Source organism: Gymnogyps californianus, chromosome 3 (genome assembly GCF_018139145.2).
Source record: "Gymnogyps californianus isolate 813 chromosome 3, ASM1813914v2, whole genome shotgun sequence".
In the NCBI taxonomy this organism is placed as follows: domain Eukaryota; kingdom Metazoa; phylum Chordata; class Aves; order Accipitriformes; family Cathartidae; genus Gymnogyps; species Gymnogyps californianus.
The window spans coordinates 19,392,891-19,415,688 of NC_059473.1; the positions used below are offsets into that span (position 1 = coordinate 19,392,891).

The 22,798-nt window shown below is 40.3% G+C and overlaps 1 protein-coding gene across 3 annotated transcripts in view; it reads left to right on the forward strand.

Moving 5' to 3' along the window:
* CDC42BPA (CDC42 binding protein kinase alpha) overlaps positions 1–21,677 on the forward strand; it is a 189,013-nt gene extending 167,336 nt beyond the window's left edge. For 2 of the 3 annotated variants that reach the window (XM_050895161.1, XM_050895162.1), the window contains 5 exons: positions 1,274–1,397; positions 2,699–2,816; positions 14,261–14,378; positions 15,387–15,544; positions 16,757–21,677. In XM_050895161.1, the coding sequence (XP_050751118.1) occupies positions 1,274–1,397; positions 2,699–2,816; positions 14,261–14,378; positions 15,387–15,544; positions 16,757–16,888 (650 nt within the window). In that variant the 3' untranslated portion in view covers positions 16,889–21,677. Of the gene's footprint in view, positions 1–1,273; positions 1,398–2,698; positions 2,817–9,101; positions 9,288–14,260; positions 14,379–15,386; positions 15,545–16,756 lie in introns of all 3 variants that reach the window. The other variant, XM_050895160.1, reaches the window with a different exon arrangement.
* The last annotated feature ends 1,121 nt before the right edge of the window (positions 21,678–22,798 follow it).

Consider the following 22,798-nt stretch of genomic DNA (forward strand, 5'->3'; position numbering starts at 1 on the left):
TGTGTGCCAAAGTTTTAGCTTCCGAATTCTATTTTTGTTATGAGTCTTTTTGACCTTTTTTTTCTTTTTAGAGCCCATTTCACAAGCATGCTCCTAAGTGATTTCCTTAGCCTTTTGTTTAACCTCTTAGATGGAGAGGGGATGTGCTTTGTTTTAACAATCAAAAGCTATAATATTTTTTAACAACTATTCTGAAAATAGTGGAAATAAACACTCTAGAAACATATACTGCTGTTGGCAGTGTTTCAGTGTTTATTTAAATTGCAAATAGTACAAAAGGAATGACAGTGGTAGAGAGGAGCAATATGATGGAAGTATGTATAAAGAATTTTCAAGTCTAATAAAGACTGAACATTAAAAGTAGAGCAGAAGAGAAAAAAAAAATGGAGAACAGAGGATCAGAAGTGAGTAAGGCTGATGCTTTGCTCCTGTACACTTCTCACTGTCTTTCAGAAAAGGTTGCCAAACAGTAAAGTGTCCTACAGGTGTATCTCTTTAAAAGTCTGCAAGTTTTTTTCCTGAAGCTGCTTACCTAGTAGATCCCACACTTCATGAAATCTCCAATTGATCTTAAGGAAAGAAGAGATTTCAGTTCCATACAAAGACTGTTTTGGCAGTGAGCAGTAGGTGTTGGGTATGTTCAAGTTCATTAAGTGTAATTTTAGTCTCCATATATATAAAATCAGACAGAGCAGTTGCAGCGTTCATTCAAAGTGACGCTCCTATTGTATGATTATCACTGCTATACATTTCATGTCTTTATTAAAGACACCTTGGCCAGACGTACACATGTGGAAAAAATCTTCCCTTTTCCCACAGTTGCACCAAAATACATCAGTGTTCAAACATTTCAAAAGGAGTAGTCTCTTTGGACCCGGGAATGAATGAAAAAGAATCCTGCATTGAGTTTCCAGATGACTGGCAGAACAAGACTGTTCTAGTGATTTTCAGTGAGAACTGCCAAAGAAAGTTTGAGATAGAGGACTGAGATCCTTTCCTGCCCACCTAAATGTTTTGTTTGAAAGAATCAGCGGTATTTTGAGAACACAGTTGTGGCAGCTTGTGTGTGAAGAAAGGTTAAGTCTGTTGCTATGTAACAGAGTAGATAGTGACCAAGAAGACCCATAAACCAAGGAGCATTTGTTCAGGTTTGATGGGAAATGGGTGGTGTCCAAAACTAGCAAGAGTAGAGGGAGAAAATGTCTTTGAATTCAAATTCCATGGATACCTAATGAATTGTCCCACTGGATCATCATATTTATATTGATTTCAGAGGGTGATGAACTGGTAGTTCCTGAAACATCAGATAACAGCCGGAAGCAAATGGTTCGAAACATCAACAACAAGCGCCGCTATTCATTCAGAGTACCAGAGGAGGAGAGGATGCAGCAGAGGAGGTCGGTATTCAACATGTACTTGTCTTCTGTACATGCCTGTAGGCCCTGAAGGACAGTGACTGATGCCAATGTAGTACTTCATTTGTTGCTTTCTGGAATGCCCATTCAGATGTTTCTGTCTCTTCACTACCGCGTTAATCCTCAATGTTTAATTTGTGTTAATACCAGTTTGGATATGGATATGCACTGGATACACAAGTATTCATTAGTTCAAATTCATTATGTGAAACAGCTGTAATTTGGAATGCATGTCTCTACATACTGTGTATAGGTACATAGGTGTGCACATATACTGTGTATATAAAGATCTGTAATAAACACTTTGCAAAAGGAGATTACATTGCTAACTATGCATATGGATTAATTACTTTCAGACTCTGGTTCTGCTTTTCTTTCTGAAGGCAATTCTACTCTCAGCAGTATTCCAAGGCATCTGCTTTTTTGATGTATAGATTTAACTACATAAACATTCTATAAATCTCAGAAAACTCACCTCTTCAGAGGACATAGGACTTCAGGATGTGTTTCTAATAGAAGTCTTTAACAGGTCACAAATACTTTCCTAAATGGCAATAAAAATAGGTCTGCGCTACTCAGTGTTCACAGAGGATGTTACTGACCATTTACTGTCACTCACTAAAGATGACCTGCTACTGTGCTAAGCTACGCTCCAAGAACTGAGTATTTCAGTTTTCTAACTTCCAACGTCTTCCACTGATGGTTGGCTCCCAGCTTTCCTTTCTTTTTGGCTCTAAGAAAAATAACAGCTGTGTACAGTGGAGATAAAATTCCAGTTCTTGTCCTTGCCTTTTCTGAGCTGATCGTGGTTTGGTCTTTTAAAATTTTATTTATTCTGAGTTCTGAAATGCATCCTTGCCATTTTGAAGAGCTTTTAATTCTGACCACAGACTGAGAAAGGTACTGCAGTATTATTTTAATTCTATTTTCATATTTTGTACTTCATTTTCATCTCCACTTTGTAATACATCACAAATGAGTTCTGCTTTTACTCATCTTACAGAGCTTTTTATCAGCTCATAGTGGTTGCATATTCTTTGAATGTTAGTAACTACTGGGCGTGGGCTGTTAGCCTGCAAACAGCATTCTTTCCTGGCCCCTTGCCCTCTCTTCAAGCTGGAAGCTTGTCCATGCCAGTGCTGATAGCAAGGGTTTATCACTGTTAACATGGTTAAATAGTTAATTTCCATTTAAAAGTAGCTGATAATCAAAGCTGTACATGTTTTACAAATGTCCATCCTCACCTCGAATGAAATATCTAAACAAAGTATTTTCTCTTCCAGGGAGATGCTACGCGATCCAGAAATGAGAAATAAATTAATTTCTAACCCAACTAATTTTAACCACATAGCACATATGGGTCCAGGAGATGGTATACAGATTCTCAAAGACCTTCCAATGGTAAGTACAAAAGTACATGTGGGAGTGACTGACTGCAACACAGGCTACAAATAAGTGAAAGACAAGTACAATTTTAAATCTATAATTCAGAGTGTTGATGTATTTCATATCAGGAGCAGTGTAACTAGGGAAATGGCACTGAACATGCGCTGCTGTATGTGATAAAATTTGAAGAGGATGACACTTAAGCATCAAGGGGAGGAGGAGGAGTGGCTAATGCCTCCTGGGTTTTAAGGCAGGCTGGCCTCTCAGTGTTGATGTTAATTTTTGTGACGCATATGAAGGGACAAAATTAGGAGGATTTGGGCCTGTGTTCTTTGTGGGAATGGAAAGAGAAATTCCTTTCTCCGTGAACTGTGGTTCAATTCCTTTCTTCTCTTCCCATCTTTAGCTCCAACTTAGCCTATCTCTTTACAGCCTCTTTTCCTCAGACAGTGGGACTGTAGGAGTTTAACAGTGTGTAGTGCCCAAATTTCTTTCCATGCCAAAGATACTATTTTTCATTTTCTCTCCAAATTAACTAGTCTCAATGAAACAGAACTTCTTGCATAAAAACTAACATTTTAAGTTGAAAAATGGAAAAAGAAAACATGTAATAGTGCACACACACGTTAATTTCCACAAAACCTTATGTAGGAAATACTCACCTGGAAGTTACTGAAGTTTTTGAGCTAAAGACCAATTAGTATTTTGTTCATAGGTGTATCATACTGCTTGCTTCAAGCTACCTTGAGCATCTTGTTTGTGTGTTCTGTATTGTTTTCTAAACTCGTCCACGATGACACAGATGTGATTCAGAAGATGCTAATTAGCACTGTAAGAAAGATCAGATGTTATGATATCAAACAGATGATATGAGTACCACCATAAGACATAGGCATTAGTACAGAAGTGCTGTCTAAAATGATCATCATTATTACTTGGAGTTTCTGCAGAAACCAGGAAGTAGATGCTGAAATTGGGATTTTCAGATGCTGAAAAGCCCAGAGGAAACAACAGTAAGACTGGAAAATAAAGTGTGCCATGCAGTTGCAGTAGTTTAGGAGCTTAGGAGCATAACCTCTGGTCTTCAGATACTCATTTTACCTCACTTTTGCAGCAAATGGTACTTTCATGTTACGCTTTACTGTAAAGTCTGCACATTGTATATGAGCCTTTCTGGCACTGTGTTTTCCTTAGATGAGAACATGCAAGGAAAGGAAAGGACTTACTTCAAATCTCGTACTAGAGACACTCTGAGAAACCTCTCAATAATAAGTATATTCAGTGCAATTGAGCAAAAAACAACATTGTGTGTGTGTGTATGTTATAAATGAATAAATAATGAAGGAGCTGCTTCTAGAAAACACATGACAAATGCAAGGGAAGTTGGCAGGTAGTGTGTATCTTACCTGGATGTGAGTATACATATGTCTAATGTTAAACAAAGAATGATAATTTGCTTCAGGGCAGGATGTAGATCAGAACCTTTTTTCACTTTTTCATTTGTAGTGGGTTCTTTAAAATATTTCTGGCTCTTCTCAAGCAGAGAAAATAATCTGCTACTGCTAAAGGTAGGGCAAAAGACATCCCGTTTCGCACCATCAGTAGTTGAAAGTTCATGGGAATCAAAAGCTTCAAGGACTCTTAATCAAGCCCCAAATCTGGCAAGTGTAAAATGAGGAATGATTTTGTCTATAGAAGGGGATTTTCTAGACTTACATGGATTAATATTTCTTCAGCTATGTCATCTCTAAATGGCTTTTAGCTTTGAATTCATTCTAATTACACAAGCCTTGTATTGGCTCAAAGGTCATATTTGAAGTTCAGAGTGGTACTTTGCTTCTTACCAATCAATATGATGTTTTGAAAGAAATTAATGAGTCACTTTCCACACTTAAAAGTGATGAGAAGACATTAGAAAATGTGTACAATATAGAATTGATTTCTGCACTTGTTCCACTGCTGCAGCTTCTTTTTAAAGTTACTACTAAAAACTCCTTTTTGCAAGTAGGTATCAATCTTAATGCTGGGAGATGTCACTGCAGATAAAGCAAATTCGATGTGTATTTTTCCAGCAGCTCCTTCCAATATCGTATTGTATTTGTATTCCTAACTTAATGGGTACAGAATTGCATCAATCACGGGACTTCAAAGTGTGTGAATTTGAAAGTGTAACTTGAGATTAGGAAATAAATGTTCTGTCAAGAGCTACTTCGGTCTAGGCGGCTTTTTCTTTTCCAACAGCTTCCTGTAAGGTGTTTGGCTGGACTAAGTTTTCATTTAGTCTGTTCCAAACTACCTACTCTGTTTCTCAGGCACAAAAATAGAAGAAAAGGAGTTGTGCGTGCATATGATGATATGTATTGAGTCTAATGTTCTATTTGAAAGATAAATTTACAATTAAAAGAGGATAGAAATAGAGGACGTTTCCTGGAGAATCAGTACACAAGGTAAAGAATACTCATCCAACCCTGTGTGCAGTTCATGTGTATGGCAGTTTCTTTACAAGGACATAGAATTATTTTACTAGATTCATACCTTGTTCCAAAAAGGTGAATAGCTATTTTTTTTTGTGCTTCTTAGCATGTGTGATGATTTTGCAGCTGCAACATCTTCTTTGTATTTTTAAATAGATTAGTATGTTTCAGAAGAAAAAGTATTTATTTCTAAAGAACTATGGGAAAGATTGCAACATTTTACTCTGCGAATGCCTGTTTTTGTTTATGAAAGCAGATGATAAAATACATTTTTGCATTTAAAGAGGGCTACCACTAGGGGGAACAAGTAGTGCAAGGCTAATAGTTTTCTCAAATTCTCTTCATCCAACTATTTTAGGTGATATAGCTTCTTTTTTTATGAGATATTGGAATGCAGAAAGTGTATGAAGGAATGGAGTGGGCCTTTTTATTTGCAGTTTCTTCTGACTTATTTGAGCAATTTCAAATTTGGCTGGATCTACTGATACAAATTTGTTCATCCAGCATGAGCTTTCACTGAAGTCAGTACAGTGCTATGTAGGCAGAAGGGTCCTTAGTAATAAATAGGTTTTAATAGAGAATAGGTATTTTAATCTCTGTGTTGGATGAGATTGTCACAAACTAAATAGCCAGCTCAGCCTAGCTTTTATCTAGCATCCATGGATGAACTTCATAAAGCGAATGACAATTGTTTTTTATAGATATATGTATTTATATTTCTTTATGAATATATACATATTCATTTTATATATGCAATGCGAATCCAATCAAAACTTATCTCTGCAGTCCCACTAACCTGCCTCTGCTGCCTTTTTCAGGGGAAATGCCAAAAATTGAACAAAGCGCAGAATTAGAACTGGTAGCGATGGCCCTTGCGTGGCTGGGCTGTGATATGTCGGTGGGCAAGAGGGGACATACACTTGTGCTGCCTTAACCCATGGCATAACTGCCTGGTGGATGCAGAGCCAACAGGAGCTTGCTTGCTCTCTGCCCCCTACTGTTCTTAATGATGTCTTTTAAAAGACCAACTTTGGAGAGTTTAGTTTGTATTGTAAATGTACAAAATGAAAATTGGATAAATGGAATGTTTTAAACTCTTTCAGGCTATTTGATATGTTGTATCAGATGCCCACATATGTGCAACATATCTGTCTGCATGTGATTGCCCTTGCTGATGCAGCGACACAAGGGGGAAAGACGCTTTCTCTGTGCATTGTTTCCAAGGTCTTGGTATGCAACAGGCATGTGGCATGAACAGTGAGATATGTTTATGGCAAATTGCAGTCTATTAGCCTAGTCCCACATTGTTCTCTCCATGAACGGATACCCTTGACTTTCAGTATAGCCCTGTGTTTGGGCAGAAACAAACATGCCCAAGGCTCAGAGTGAGATCAGATTTAAGAGAGAATATTAGAGGTTATCAGGCAATTGTAAATTTGCATCCTTCTTTTCTTCATGGTAAGCAGTTACTCAGGGGTAACTTGCAAGCAAGTCTGTGAGCTATAATACAACAGAAACCAGAAGTTCTTGTTTGCTATTAACAGAGCCGTAATTAGTACATATTTGTATTTTATTGATGTGTATACTAGATCTGGGTCATTGTCTTGTTTTGTACAATTTAGAATCGTTCCTGTCAGTATATCCCCAAACTTATTTATTTACATGTTTTTCTTCCCTAGCAGCCTGTCACCAATTAACTGGCCGTACAGTCTGGCCTCCCTTCTGCCCTCTTGTCCCTTGAAGCCACTTTATCGTGGATGCTCCTTTGTAGTGAAGATCTGAAATCTGGAACTGCACTTACTGCAGGACAGACCACCTCTCTGTGTACATCAGATGTACAGGATTGATTTTGCTTTCATATTCTGCATGCCTAACTATTTTACATACAAAAGCTAGTCTTGACTGCCATTATATTTGAACATAATGCTTCAGTTTGACCTCATTATACATGAGCCATTATACTTCCATTCTAGATGATGTGTGAAGCTTTGCTTGTTTCAAATGAGAAACTTTTAGAGTAAATGAATACTTATCCATATTTGGTATTCTTTAAAGAAAGTGGGAACCCCATGCATGCATCTAATGATGGAGTCCATGGAGAAAGTTCCATGGAGGATCATTTTAAAAATGTTGCCATATCGTGGCTTTCTCACATTCATGAATGCTGGCTAAATATTTTCATGTTCTGCAGCTGGCCTACCCTCTGCTTTTTAGCTTGTGATTTTAGAGACTCCCTTTTCTCCCTTATTGGCTTTTAGGAATGTAGCTGGCTTTGCTGCCAGTTCTCTGTTGTGAGCAGGTAACTCAGCAAAGTCTGCTTTCCTGGGCCATTCTTGGAATGGTGGCTTCTTGTACTGATATTTAGATGCTGCTAAACTTAGTAATAACAATTTAATGTATATTATGTCTTATATGCCATAATGTGGTAATTGATGTTTTGGTTAACATGCAAAGCCTCATAATAACCGTGTGTTTACAAAAAAAAAAAAAAAAAAAGTTGGATTTTACCAGCTGAAATGAAGAGAACAGTATCAATAATGTTTGATAATATGTATTGGGATGTGACTTAATGTTCTTCCAGACTTTAATACGTTCCACGTACAAAAAGTAGTGCCTTAGGTTTAGCAGAGGGGTAAGCTGTATTTTTACCATATTTTATTTTTTTAAGTCCTAACATTTCTAATGTTACTCAGATCTGTTTGTTTTAAGGTGATGAAATCAGTTGGACAAGGGGAAGAGAAAATTAGAAGTTAGAAATTAGAAAGGGTGTTCTGATTTGCTGGTGGCCATTGGGCAAACCATCCCCCTTGCAGGCTGACCTGCTGAACATGTGCAGATGGCACAGGGAGGGAGACCGAGCCTTGAAACGCTCTTCCATTAAATCTGGATTTAAATTACTTTAAATTACAAGAGCACTTGTGTCAGCACATTCTGTAGAGATTAATGAGAAATTGTTTCTGTTTAATTTGCAGGGTTATTTCTCCCCTCTCTTTCTTTATGTCACACTTTGGGAGCACATTGCTCAGTTGACCTATTAAAAACATATTAATTTCCCAATACTTTTGCACCTTATCTGCTAAGGGCCTAGTCTTCTGCAGCGCAGAGACAGCAGTGCAAAGTCCCTTTGTGACTAAAGCGCTGTGAGGATTAAGTGGGTGTGCAGAAGGACATAGGCCTTGTGTCGTCTGTCTACAGCAGAGCAAATTGTCCCAGTTGTCTGACACTAACCAGTTCACCTTCCCACACGACCTGTGTCCCTATCCTGTTGAAACGCTGTTCCCTCCCGTTAGATATACTCTGTGTTTGTTGTACGGGTGATACTTAATTTTAATGGAATCGCTAAAATGCATGAATAACAGAAGGAAATCTCTTACGATCTTTAACTGTTGTGTATTCTCATCTTTTCTTCTCCCCACGCCATCTCACCTGTGTTCACCTTCCTTTGTTTGTGTTATGTCTATTTTAGATTGTAAGCTCCTCAAGGCAGGGAACTGATGCTTCTCAACTGTCTGTAAAGCACCTTTTACAACTGCGGTGCTCTTTGAAATATCAAATAATAATAAATATTAGAATCGATTCCCAATGAGTTAAAAGTTTTATTTGTTTTTAATGTTTTAGCAACAGCAAGGGCGGCAGGCCCATATGACACCATGTAAGGAAGGTGCTCAGAGGACTGGGGGTGACGATGTAAGAACCTGTGTGTTGACGGGCGAGCAGGGTTGCTGTCTGGCTGTCCTTCGGTGTTTGACTGCTCTTGTGGACTGCTGTGCCGATGTAACCTGTACAACCATCCTTCATTGCTTTCTCTCTCTGTTGTCTTTGATAGCAGCGTTCCCCTTATCAATTCCCTCATCATCACTCCTGTCTGATCTCCTCTCCGAGCAACTTTGAGCACATCTACCACATGACTGTTAATTCAGCTGAAAAATTCCTCTCTTACGATTCCATAAACCCTGCATTTTCCCTGCCTCCACGCTCTGTCCTCGGTACTCCAGACTTTATGACTCTGAGGGTATGAACAGCTGAGTCAGGTGTTCACTCTACTAACACTGTGTGGTTTTCCTTTTGCCTGGCTATTAACATGGGAGAAAACCCCTTGTAAGCGGTTTCCTTCACCCCTTAACTTTCTTCTGTCCCAGCTGATTTATTTTCTGCTGTGGTCTTTCCACAGCTCTGACATGCCAAGAAACAGATACTTCATGGCTTTAGAAAAAAGAAAAGAAGTGCGTAACAACTGGGCTGAACCTTTTGCTATGAGAATAGCATTTTTAATCACCAGGAAGGATGTGGGAATTTTGAATGATAAGTTCTCTGTTCCACAGTGTTCATCCTCCAGCAGTCAGTAGCAGGGTGCTGTGTATCAGGTTGCATTAGGAAAAGGTTCTGGATCTGTCTGTGTTGGACCAAACTTTCAAACTGTTTGTTTATGATGAAATCACGTGGAATGCAAGAATTTTTACACAGTATTGTACACAGTATTGTACACAGATTGAGAGAGACAGACACAGGTTGTGCCTCAGACAGTTTCTAGGTTAAATAAGTGAAGTTAGAACATGTACAAACAAGATCAAAAATTAAAGATGATGGCAACTTGCTGATGTAGATCCTCTTAATCCTGGTAGTTTTAAGCAGAGGCTGAGGTAGGATACTGTTCTGTAGATATCCTTCCAGTTGGAATGTAAATTGGGGGGATGGAAGTGGTCTTTTCTTTTTTCTTGTATTGTGCATCTTGGTCTGACTACGTCGGGGTTGCTAGGTCCTATAGAAATACAAGCCATACTAAAACAGGCACACAAGTACATGCTGTGCATTGTAATTGTGTACCGTGCTGTGGCCTGCAGTTCTGGCCACAGATTCACAGATAAATCAGGAATGGTCTGTGAGGTAGATGTATGTGATGGTGGTTGGTTGCTCAGGGTGTGTATGGGTCTGAGCCATGTCCATTTGCTGTAATGGAAACACTGCTGTTGGTTTCTGTGGCCTTTGGACACCCTTCAGACGTGCATGGCAAACCTTCACTGCCAGACTGCTTTGAGTGCCTTTTGGTTGCTGTTCTAGATCCCTATCACCGGGAAGGTTTTTGGATACATACCTGCATACAACACTAGAGAGAATTTAAAAATGCAGGAGGAAAATTCATCCCTTCCATATGGCTCCAAAACAAATTTGCACAGCTAAGCTTTGACTGGTCACGTGCATGGTCATGTGTCACTGTTGTGAAGTCCCAATTGTCTCAGCCATTAATATTCAAAAATGAAGTTGCAGCGTTCTGGAAAACATGTCCTGTGATGACAGGTCTGCATCCATCCTGGCTTTTCTGGTAGGAGGAGAGATGCAAACATACAAGACGAATGTTCTATTGAAATGCAAAAAAAAATATTGTTAAGCCAAATTGAAAGTTGTTTCTCTCTTAGAGGGTCATTATAGGGTCACTGAAGCTGTATTTCAGTGCTGGTTTTAACAAGTTTTTTTTAATCCAACTGTACTATAAAATTTTTGTGTTTAATATGCAGTGATGTATCACCAGACTGTGACCCGCTCTCTACCTTCCCTTTCTCATGTGAGTAGTCTCCCTGGGATCAGTAAGGAATGACCCCTGGTGTTTCAGACAATAACTCTTAATTTTTGCTTTAGGAGCATCCTTCATCCTAATGTTGTATCTTACTAGCATAAATTGGAGGAAAAAAGTGAAGTGGGCAACCTGGAGTGTTGAGATCTTGTACCTGTTAGCTCCTTAGAGCACTAGAGGTTTAGTCTTGTATGAAGAAAAGCGTTTGTCTCCTTTGTGGCTTGAGGGTAGAGATGGTGTAAGCTGTTTGGAAAGCAAGGCTGTGAGTTTTGGTTTCATGTCTGTCCATCCTCCCTTTGTGTTTGGAGACTCTAGTGTAAGAAGGGTAGCACTCCAGGTATGGATGGGATATTGGAACCAAAACAGCATGGAATCCATAGGGCAGTTGAAAAATGACCCGTTAAAGTAGGCTTTTAGATTCTGTCATATTTCGTGGAAGCATTAAAAGCTCAGGTTTGTAATGTAATGAACAGAACACGACTTTAAAACAAAAAACCCAAACCAAAAACAAACAGCATGATGGACAGAGAAACATAGGCAAACAATTTCCTATAGGTGGTGTTGCAACTGTTTAGTTAGACCCTATATGTATGTTCTCGCCCCACTGCCTGAGAAGGCAGCGTGGGAGCAGTTAGTGTGGGTGTGAGAGCTGAGGCTCAGTAAGACTGCAGAGCTGCGAGCATAGCAGTGATTGCACGTACGTAACCCACAACTCCACAGCAGCTCCGTTCTCTGACTGGGAATGAGATGCACTGAACTAATTTGGGTCTTTCACCCTATTTCACAGTGATTAACTTTGCTCAGCAAGCAGCTTCTCTGCTGGTGATTTTTTTTCTCTTCTCTCACCTTTCTCCATTTGGTTCAGCAGTGGGGATGAATTTTCCTGCTAGGATTTGAATTGTTGCTCTAAATGAGGGGTTTTTGTCTCTCTCTAAGTAAAGCAAGCTCAGGTTTCTTTTTTTTTCCCCCTTTGTTTTTAACTTGCTGCATTTTGCTGCTTTATAACTACCGCTAATAACCGCCATTTATTTTTCTTTGAATCCCCTTTCTGCATCATGTGCATATCACTTCCAGGGGTTTTGGTCCAAAGTGCCAGGGTCTCTGGCATGTGCTTATTTTATTTTTAGAACAAAGAACAATGAAAGATTTGCTTTGTGGAGAAACTTTCTATGAGGAATTACATGGACTTTGCAAACTGAGGTCATGAAAAATAATCATCATTAGAATACACTATTAAAATAAATGAGTCTTCTTCATGCACCCAGCCGTTCCCTCCTTACCCTGATGCCTGTATGTTGTCTGCTCAGTCACTGTTGAGGTTAATCGCCTTATCATTAAACATAATTGTTCTCTTTGCAAAATGAACCATTGTAGGTTTATGAAAATACAAAAGACCTTCCTTGCAACTCCAGTGTACTAACCACAGTGCACACGTTTGCGTGGTGCTGCACTTGGCTTTCCTTTGTTTCTCAAAACACAGCAGTAACTTACTCCTTAGCCCATTAGTTCCTTTGCGTATTGTCAGGGGAGCCTCCACTGTTTATGTACAGCCAGGATGCTCATCCTCTTATCTATAACTCAAATTGTTTATTGCATGGTGAAGGACACAGGAGCAGAAATTTAGGATTTTGTACTACAAAGTAGGTTGGTTGTTCACATTTAAAAAAAAAAGAAGGGGGGAAGGTAAGCAAGAGACAGCTGTATGATCCCACAAATGATTTAAGAGACTTTAAATCTTTTAGGCATAAGTCCTCATTGAGAATAGTGCAGCAATGGATGAGGGGACAATTAAACAGGGATTTTTCATTGGTAAGGTCTCTGATTCTCTTTTGTTGGTGTTTGAGAGAGATCTGGGCACAGGAGGAGAGATTGTAATTCTTTCTTGTTTGTTGCATGTTAAAAATCAGCCATTTCTAGCCCACTGGGAGAATGAGAAGCAAAGGGTTGACTGTAAGAGCAAAGGGGTCTGTTATAGCAATGACTCAAAGAATCATTGTAAGACTGGATTTGACACCAGGTTGGTAACAATTGTCTGATAAAGTCTGAACTGTATAAAATCTTTTCATTACAAAGCCTCTATTTAATTATCCATTTTAAAATACAGATAGAGAAATAGGTAGTATCTGAGGGTCACTGTGAATACCCTTGTGGGGGGTGGAATCTTTGTTCTGCTCTGAAACTTCCATAACATCCTAGCTTAAAAAGGTATTGCAGTTGCAACTGTTGTTTTATGTGTGGCTACTACAGAGTGAGGATGGGGAAATAATTAAATATAAATAGGAAGAAATTAACAGTTATTGCAGGGGGTGTTTTGTAAAGTGGAAATAAAGTAATGCTCAGAGCTACCTGCAGTTCTTTTCACATTCCACATCTGTAAAGGTTCCCTAGACCTAGTTCTAGTTAATGCTAATGACTTAATACTGCAAATCATGTTAGGAGCAGGATGAAGTCTCATATTTAGCCACAGATGAAATGATACGCATGGGCGTTAGAAAGTCCCTCTGGGCTAAGAAGCCAGCTCATATACAGAGAGATGAGCTAAATAAGCTGAGAAGCCTTTTCCCCTAAGGTCAGCTGTAAGTTAACAGAAGGAGAAATAAAATCTCTGAGAACTCACTTCAAAGTACTCTTTTCCCTTCTTTTAAAGACAACTGATGTTTAAGGAACTATCATATCCAAGTAGAGAAATTGTGTTTTATCTCTTCCCTCAGTAAAGGACCACTTCAGTCCAGTAACTTACCAATTTAGAAAATCACACTAGAACTCTCAGGATGCAAAACAGGAGCAATAATCAAAATACATAGAAAAACAGTGGCATGTGCTCTGGTCATCCTCTTTGAGCAGGCTGAAAACAGGAGGCTGATTCTCGCTTTGGCTCAACTGGTGTAGGTCTGGAGTAATGCTGTTAATACCTTTGGAATTACATAATTGAAATACAGATTGATCCACTGTGTGTTCATAGCTCTGCAGGCATTAGGGATTAACATGGTTATTGTATAAAGTTGCACATGCATGGCACAAATGATGGCATCAAAGAGAGAAATTTTACTAAGATCCTTGGAAGCTTGTGTTCAGAAAGAATGCATTATGCGATATAACTTGAATATATCTATAGCAGCTTAATTAGGCTTGCAAACCATCCTTTCAAGGAAATTCTTGAATTATCAGACATACTCTTTCAGTTGCCTGCATATGTCCATGTAATTCAGCACTTTGCTGTCGTGTTGCGTGTGCTTCCAGTCTCTGCACCCAACTGCAGAATATTATTTTGCAAATTTTGCTGACTTGCTGCCCAGATAATTCAGCTCTGGTAAGGTTGGGGTTTTAATTTGTACTTTGGGGCCTTACTTCATAACATCCAAGGTTGAGCCAGCAGTCAATAAGTAAACGTGTCGTTGTGTGTGTCTGCATTGCAGAATCTTCGGCCTCAGGAAAGTCGGACCGTATTCAGTGGCTCTGTCAGTATCCCATCGATCACGAAATCCCGCACAGAACCAGGACGATCGATGAGCGCAAGCAGCGGGTTAGCAGCACGTAAGCAAACAGAACTGTGTTGCTTTGGGGTCTATGCGCAAGTATTTTAGGGAAAGGGCTACCTGCATTTGCTTCTATCCATACTGCCACTAGACAGGATTTTCAGAAGTGATGGCTGACTGTGTTCCTGTTGAGGACAAGCACAGTATTTTAATCTTGCTTTCAAAGGAGCACATGAATAAGCAGCTAGCACTTTTGAGAGTCCCACATTTGTTATTTGTCAAATGTTTAAAACTGATGTTAGAAGTAGAATTACATTCTTACCCTTGGGACTACTTTGCTGCTGCTTAAGTGTTTTAAATCAGTGGCAAGTTGTTCACAAGCTCCATGGTTATTAACTTTTGTTGCTGAACTGTGTAGAGTTCTTGATGTTTCTCTTGCTGCTAGTGCAAAGAGAAAGCAATAGAAAACTGGCTGCTGGTATGGAAGAGTTGCACTGAATTGGAAACACCTTTCCCAGTGCTGCCATGCTGCCTTTGTGTGCCAGAGTCAGCACAGTGACCCGTGCTGAGACGAGGCAAGTGACTAAATAGTGGGCCATGTGAAAATAGAGGGAAGACTGGTGTCCCAACTTTTCTAGGTTTTTTCCCTTCCTGTGGCACACACCGCATTTGCTGCACGTCGCCAGCTGCTCGCAGAAAGTGTATGTGTCTGCTGTAGTCTGTACCTGCTGGTACAACCCACTTACTCCCTGGGAAAGAGGCCACTGGAACTAGGCTGCCACCACAGCAGTTTCTACAACTGCTGTCTTTGTTGGGAACATAGTGACTGTGTCTGCGCTGGGTAAAGTGTGCTAATGCTGACATGCCAAGGGAGGGACCAGAGAATCCCTAGGAAAAACTGCGGCTGGCAGCAGACAAGATAAAAGCCCACACAGCCTGCAAGCCATGAGCTGAGCATCTTGGGACATGCTGGAGGAAAGCAGAACTAAGCAGAGAAACAGCTAACAAATTTCTAGTACCTTGAGTGGGCATCTGTAACACAGTTTAATTCCTCCGCGCGTTTTAGGATCGTCTGCACAAAATGGCAGTGCTTTGCGGAGGGAATTCTCAGGAGGTAGCTATGGAGCAAAGCGTCAGCCTATGGCATCGCCCTCAGATGGTTCCTTATCCTCTGGTGGCCTGGACCAAGGCAGCGATGCACCAACAAGGGACTATGAGCGAGAGGTGAGTGACAGGAGAAAGAGGAGAAAATTTAAGTGTGTTGATAAAGATGAGGAAGTTAAATTCTGTCATGGATTTGGCTACAAGTTTGGGAGTCATTGACAATGAAAATTTGGATTTCCTGTATTTCAAGCTATCCTGACAAAAGACTTTGGTCAAACTGTGTCAACTCTGGTCCTGGTATTTAACACGCAGAAAACTCTCTCTGTGCTCCTTACCTGGAGATATGTGGGTAGTGAGGCTCCCAAAAGTACTGGCCCAGTGGAGTAAGAGCTTGATAGTGACCTATCACAGCTTGAAGTGGTGATACTCCTTCTGCCCTTTATTTGCAAAGGCTCTTAAGCTGTCTTAGCAACCATTTCACAGGAGACATTTTGTACTCAAAGTGCCTGAAGTTAACAAGGTAATTTAAGAATTATCATAGAATAATTTCATTTGGAGTGGAAACTGGATTTAATAATTTATATTTTGTGCAGAACAAGACTATCGTTATGATAGAACTGCAGTCCTGCCCAGTGCTAAACTCGGTCCCTCCAACCAAGAATGTTTTACATGGGAGGGTTCAATCTGAAGTTGGCCAGCAAAACTTCCCCAGCCCATTTTCTTACCAAGGAGCGAGAAAATTAGAGATCACACAGGCTTTCGATGGTACTGAATATATCCTTCCAGTTGAAGCTGGAAGGCAACTGTCAACCCAAACTCAAGCTCAGACATAGTTGCATTCTGCTGTACTCTGGAAGATCTAACTGGAGTAACTTGCTTAGGATGCTTTGAATTAATATCCTGGGAGTGACATAGAAGAGGTAGCTGTGATGAAGCCCATACCATAAAGATTCCTCAGTTTAGTGCCAGAGCATCTCAGATCATAATCTGTGAAAAGGCAGGAGCCATTGCAGCTTCACAGGCAACCTGAAGTCGCACACTCTGCTGACCAAGAGGCCCTCGGCGACATGCAGGCTGCAAGAATCCCACAGGTGCTGTGTCCTTATGTCAGCATCAGTTATGCCTGCTGAAAGTAGAGTGATCTGACTGCTTACTCTTAAGTCTTCCCAGACCAGGAAATTCAGAGCAAAAAAAATTCCTCAGTATTTTTGAACACAAGCAAAATACGTGGAGGCCTTTGAATCCAGTCACCTGTTGCTCAGGCACCCTCAGTCACTCTCAAACTTGTTATCCTGTTACTTACTGGTGTTCTTCTATGTCTTTGGGCTGCAGGACTCTGACTCTCCGAGACACTCTACTGCATCGAACAGCTCCAACCTCAGCAGCCCTCCCAGCCCGGTTTCTCCTCACAAGACCAAGAGCCTCTCCCTGGAGAGCTCTGACCACGTGAGTTGGGACTCATGAACTGCTTCAGCATTCAGATTTGACATCACAGCAGCTTGCTGTCCCCATGGCTGTCCCCTTCACTTGTTCCAGTTCTCACCTTCATCGTCCTAACCCTCCCCATTCCCTGTCTGAAAGTGATCTGGGAGTGGGGTACAGAGGAAGGTAAAAGCTGGTCGTCTTCAGCACCGTTCAGCACTGCCTCACCCTCCCTTCCCCAGATTTGACAGCAGCAAACAAGCAAAGCTAGGGTGTTGGTAAATATCAGATGCTGTAGATTTGTATTAGTATTGGTTTCATTTTTGTGGTTACAGCTGCTTCATTTTTAAAGACATATTTATCCCACCCCCCCTTCCACTTCCCAAAAAGTAGCTTAAGTAGACCACACCAGTATCAACAAGAGAAAATTCAGAGGGATTTTGTTTTCATACAATAGCTCATTGTACTGTACAAAAGTAGCACAGAGACCCCTTCCCCTGCGTGGGGAATGATCAATATGTCAGAGGCACATAAAAGCTTTCAGCCACCACGTTTGAATGTCAATCTGATTGTCGCCAGCAAATCCTTATTGATTAAAATGATGCATATTTTACTACAGTACAGAGTTTAAATAAATACGCAGATGTTAGAGTAAAATACGTATGTATATATTCAAAGAAAAAAAGCGTTGTGTATGCAGCAGAAGATGGATGCTTATTTAAGAGAGCCTTTAATTTAAGATTTGTGTTGTCCCTGTTTTCATGCTCGGTAATATACAGACTTGGAGGCCTGGCCTAAAACCTTTTGCAGGACAGATATTCCTTTTGCGTAGCACTCACTGCACTGCCAGGAGAGGTCCCTGCAGTGCTTTCACAACGTTTCTTTACTTCTGGCGGTAGCATAACTGAAGCTATAATTCCTACTTTCATGTTAATCCCCATCCTTTGCAAAAATGACAACAATTGGAAAGCAACCCCCTGCCCCGACAACCAAGGGCACCAGTCAGCCGGGTGGCTGCCCTGGTTTCTTGTGTGCTAGCTGTGCAGCTGAGGAACCTTACGGCATGCTACAGTAGAGGTCCTTAAGGCAGCAAGGGAGTTCAGTGCAGCAGGATTCAGCAGGAAAACTGTTTCCCCGGGTCAGCCTTTGACCGGGTTTAACTTGGAAGGGAGCAGTCTTCCACATCTCCTTGACCATCCCTAACCAGAAAACTGTTACTGTTGTTACCAAATACTAGTTGCTAATACACATCAGCCAAATGAGTGCCCTTAGCCCGAAGCTAGCCGTGGCTGGCTATGCTGTCACTGTAGCAATGAAGAACCTTGAAGACTGACCTCACACTGTTCACACTGTGGTAGTCGAAGATGCCTAGTCACCCACAACTGCCATGCTGGCAAGGTTGGTTTTCCTCTCCCTCCCTACCCGTGGTGTGGGTTTGTGCAATTTGCAGTTGTTTCTATGTGCTCACCTGCTGTTTGGTTCCAATAGCAGGTCAGGTTTGAGGGCAGAAAGTATTGCGGTGGAAGACAGAGCCCACTGAAGTTGCAAAAATAAATAAAAAGCTGAAGCTGGTCACGCAGTCAACAGAATAAAGCGGGAGACTGATGTACAAATGGATGGTAAGAGGAAGATGTCTCTTCTCTTTAGTTAGCAAGGCAGATGTGTTTTTCATTTGGGAGTGTGTTCAAACGAGCCTCTCTTCTCAGTAGTATTGTTGCTGGCTTTATATTATGACCATACTCAAACATGTAAGGGCTTTTTGTATTTAGAATACTGGTTTTTGTGGGTTTCGGAAACTTCTTATGGCTTTTATTAAACCATTCCATATTCTTGCAGTCAGCAGTATATAGGGTTTCGCCCACATAGAGATGTTTGGAGTTTTCCAGTTTCTGTCTTCCCTAATAGAAGTTATAGGTAAGTTGAAACCATGTACAGTAATTTCCAGGTATGATCTAAATGTGAAATAGGGAATGAGACACAGATCATCTAATCCATTTAGTCATGCTGGGTCTCCTAGGTAAGATTTCTCTTTCACTCTGAATCAAGAGGCTTGTCCAAGTTTAAGCTCATTCAATGTTATTTTGGGACAGGAATTCAAGAATTTTTTTTAGAAACCATCATATCAAAAGCCTGTTTCTCTCCTGTTTGGGTTTTTCAGAGTAGCAAGCTGGTTGTGTTGTTTGTTTTCACTTCAAAGCTACTACTTTTGCAAGCCTGGCATTTAATATTAAAAGCTTTAGCAAACAGCTAAGCACTTGAAATTAATTCCTCCCAGAAAAGTTTTCAGTCTTTCTGAGGGACAGATAGGCAGGGCATTACTGGCATTATTAAAATTCCACATCAGCTTCTTTTTAAAGGCTGCATATTGCTTCAAGTATAGCCACTGCTTTTTCCCCACAATTCCCTCCTTTTGGTGAAGCATGTCCACACACTTTTCAAAGCCTTTGCAGACTAGTTTTGTATTTACTGTATGTTGTATTTAAACATTAATCTTATTTTGATGTTGAGAGAAGGCATTTAAACAGCAGTCATTTAAGATAGAGCAGCCTGCATGACAGTCCCCTGAGAGAGGGTCACAGGATCTTTTTTGTGGATTTTTTCTGCAGTTGAGCTAATGCTCTATCTGAAAATGGAACCCAAAGAGCCACGACACAGCAATTAAATTGAGTAAACCCCTATGTTTACTCCGTTACGGTGCCTGCAATCTATTGATATAAAAAACTGGCATTTTCAGGCAGAGCGTAGGTCAGCTGTGTTACAAAACTAAGCTCCAGAGGATGAGCGCTCCACAGGCCCACACTGTTTGTACACCACAATTTCTAAGCCTTGCAGTCTCCTTTAGGATTACTATATTTAATCGTTAGTTTGGTACTGTGCATTTTTATATGCATCTGTTCAAAAGAGAAACAGCAACTGTTCTCTCAGTTGAAAAGCAAATGACCACATCACTAATTTGAAAAGAGAAAAATTGTCCTAGGACTTGAATAGTTTTATATATTTGGGGACCATTTGATTATACACTCAATTTTAAACCACACCTCATCTTTTTTTGTTGGTATGAACACTGAAAACATATGCATACTGTAGCTGAGCTTTTTAAATACTCATTGGGCTAGGAAAAGTAACTTGGTCATTTGAACTGTAAGACTCTTGACTGGTATCTCAAAGACAGTTGTCTCTTAAGGTTTGATGTTTGCTACTTTGCACTGTAGCATTGCTTCAAGTTCACAGTTAGAGGGCTGCATTTTGTTCAGGGAGCTTAAAGTCTCCCATTGAATTTTTGACTGTAGCATATGTTCTCTGTACACAGTACGTATCATCTAGCTGATTTTTTTCCTTTTGGCTGAGACTGAAGGTGTTTGCATTTTTGACACTGCTTAAACATATGGGTTGTTGGGGTTTTGCATTTTTTTTTTCTCTCTTTCGATGGCAACAAAGGATCTGAACAGATTCAGGCAGCTACTAAGGATTCCAGGTTATAGAATGAAAAAGGTTTGGTAAATAGTTTTCCCCTGCACGTGTGCGCACACAGATATGTGGCTTCCTTCCACATTTCATAAACCCAAAAGCAGGGTTATAGTACTCTCATCTCTATTGCCTTTGACCTGTAGAAGACAGCTGGTGGTTTCAAAAAAACATTCCTGAGGCTGTGGTGAAGTAGTTGCTTCTTTTCCTCTCAGTTAGTTGCTGTGGCTTGTTATGAATGTGCATTTTGCCCATTTTAACGAGTTTCAAAACTGAGTCAGGAATGTTATCTCTCTGATTCTGATAAAATTACAAGCCAGGTGTGTTATTCTCAGGTATACGGCAGAGGGAAGTTAAGGGTCTTGTCATACCAAAAAAGTTCAAGAAGCATAGTGTATTTATAGAAATGTAGTTTAAGTGCACCTAACTGGTTCACAGAGTGTGTCAGCCTTTAAAAACAAAACAGTTGGAGTATTAACACAGAAACAGATTCTGGCATCATATTGTCTCACGTGGCCAGACCCTGAATGACAGGACAAACATGCTCTTGGGTGGAAGAAGGTTTTTTTTTCCATTTTATGCATGCTGTTTAATTTTAAATGAATATATTAAGGGTAAAATTTATTGCAGTGCAAGTACCCACACCTCCTGAGCCTTAGTCTGAGAATCAAAAAGTGGCACATAGTAGCTTCTGCTGTCGGTTTTTTGTTAATAGGAGTCAGTTCTTTGGAGGAAATGGGACAACTTTCTGCACTAACAAAAACTGCACCCTTCCGCGTGCTTTGTGTTCACACAGTATGTGATAAACACCCCCAGAAACCGCTCTGCTGCAGGCTTTCCAGTCTAAATTCCAACTCTACTTTTTCTTTCATTCCAGCCGCAGCTCAGTACAACCTATTTTGATTCTGCATTTAAGAAAGTCTCATCCACAGGGAAGAAATCCACAAACCAACCAGTGTTGGTATTTCAGAGCAATTATACCTGCCTTTTTATGTATGACAGTTTCATATCATTTATTTTTAAAATATGTTTTTTAGGTTTTTCATTGTAATATTATTGTACAGTTTTGCATGGCATAGATGTAATCACTTTTTTGTTTTAGAGTATAAAAGCTGACAAGTGTGCGTGTGGGGGAAAGATTCTGCTTTTTGCCTCTTCTCACTATTTTGTTTAATGCCCTCAATGTTGTAGGGGACATTGTAAGAGATTCTCTGCTACAGAACAATGATGTAGATTCTTTTGCACAGAAATATTTAAGGTGGAAAAGTTAACAATGTAAAAATGACTTACCACCAATATTTTATGTTGGTAACACACTTAATATTAACCTACTTTGATGTACTGCAATAAAACAGGGAACTGTTAGAAATGCAGATGTTCTGTCTTTTTTTCCCTACTTCCCCACATTAAGCTTTGAGGCAAAAATGGAAAGGGGAATAATGGTGTTCTTGAAGATAAAACCAGCATCTTGTAACACATCTGCACAAGTACACAGTGGGAAGAAAAGGAATATATGAGAAAATTGATTTAGCTCTAACAGCTGTCAGAAAAAATTACCAGAACCTTTTTGAAAATTCAGAGTCAAGTCACCTTATACTTTGGTATATTGAACTTCATCAACTACAGTTTTCCTGACCTTTTTCTGAGGTCATCTGTTCTGTGTCAGTATTTGTAGTTATTGTTTCTGATGTTCCTCCTTCATTTAGTTACACATCAAACGTTTCAGCTGTCCTACCGTTAGAGGCTGGATTCTTACTTATTTCTGAGCTACCACCATCAAATTGACTTTCATGCATCTTTAAGTGCATCTCAGTACCTGTGAAGTTTTGCACGTGCCCTGACCCTTTCACAGCATCCACCAGTTCCTCACAAGTCAGCCTGGGATTTTCTCCATACCAGAGCCTGTCTGTTGAGACATTTTCCTCTTCATTCATTACCCTGTAGGTAAGAGTCCTGGCTTTGATTACATGCTTCAGTCACACCCCACCCTGCAGCAGGAATACAGGACTATGCTGTTACTGATCCTGTGTTGCCAGCCTGGACATTCTCCCATTACCAAAGACAGCCAGCAATCCCCTCCAGGAACAGTCGGCATGCTTCCCACTTCTTACATGGCCACAGGCTACCTGACTCCACAGAAACTTCTGATCCTGTCCCTCTCCTTCAGTCAAAATTACTACTTTCTCAGCCCCCCACTCTAGCTTATGTGGATTTAAGCCCATGGGCTCATCCCATTTGGGCCACTGCAGGTCTCTGCAGTGCTGTAGCTCCATGGAATACCATCTGTTTCCTGTGCTCTGACTTTCACAATCAGTGCTATATTTCTGATTTCCCAGGGTTCCAGTTGCACCATCACAGCTGTGAAGGTCTGGGGAAATGGGCCTTCTATTGTCAAGGGATTTGGACATTAGAAAAGCAGAAAGTGAACTGCATGTTAGGCTTCCTGTTCAGCTCCTCAGCATTCATTTTCTGTTTTGATGCAGCAGC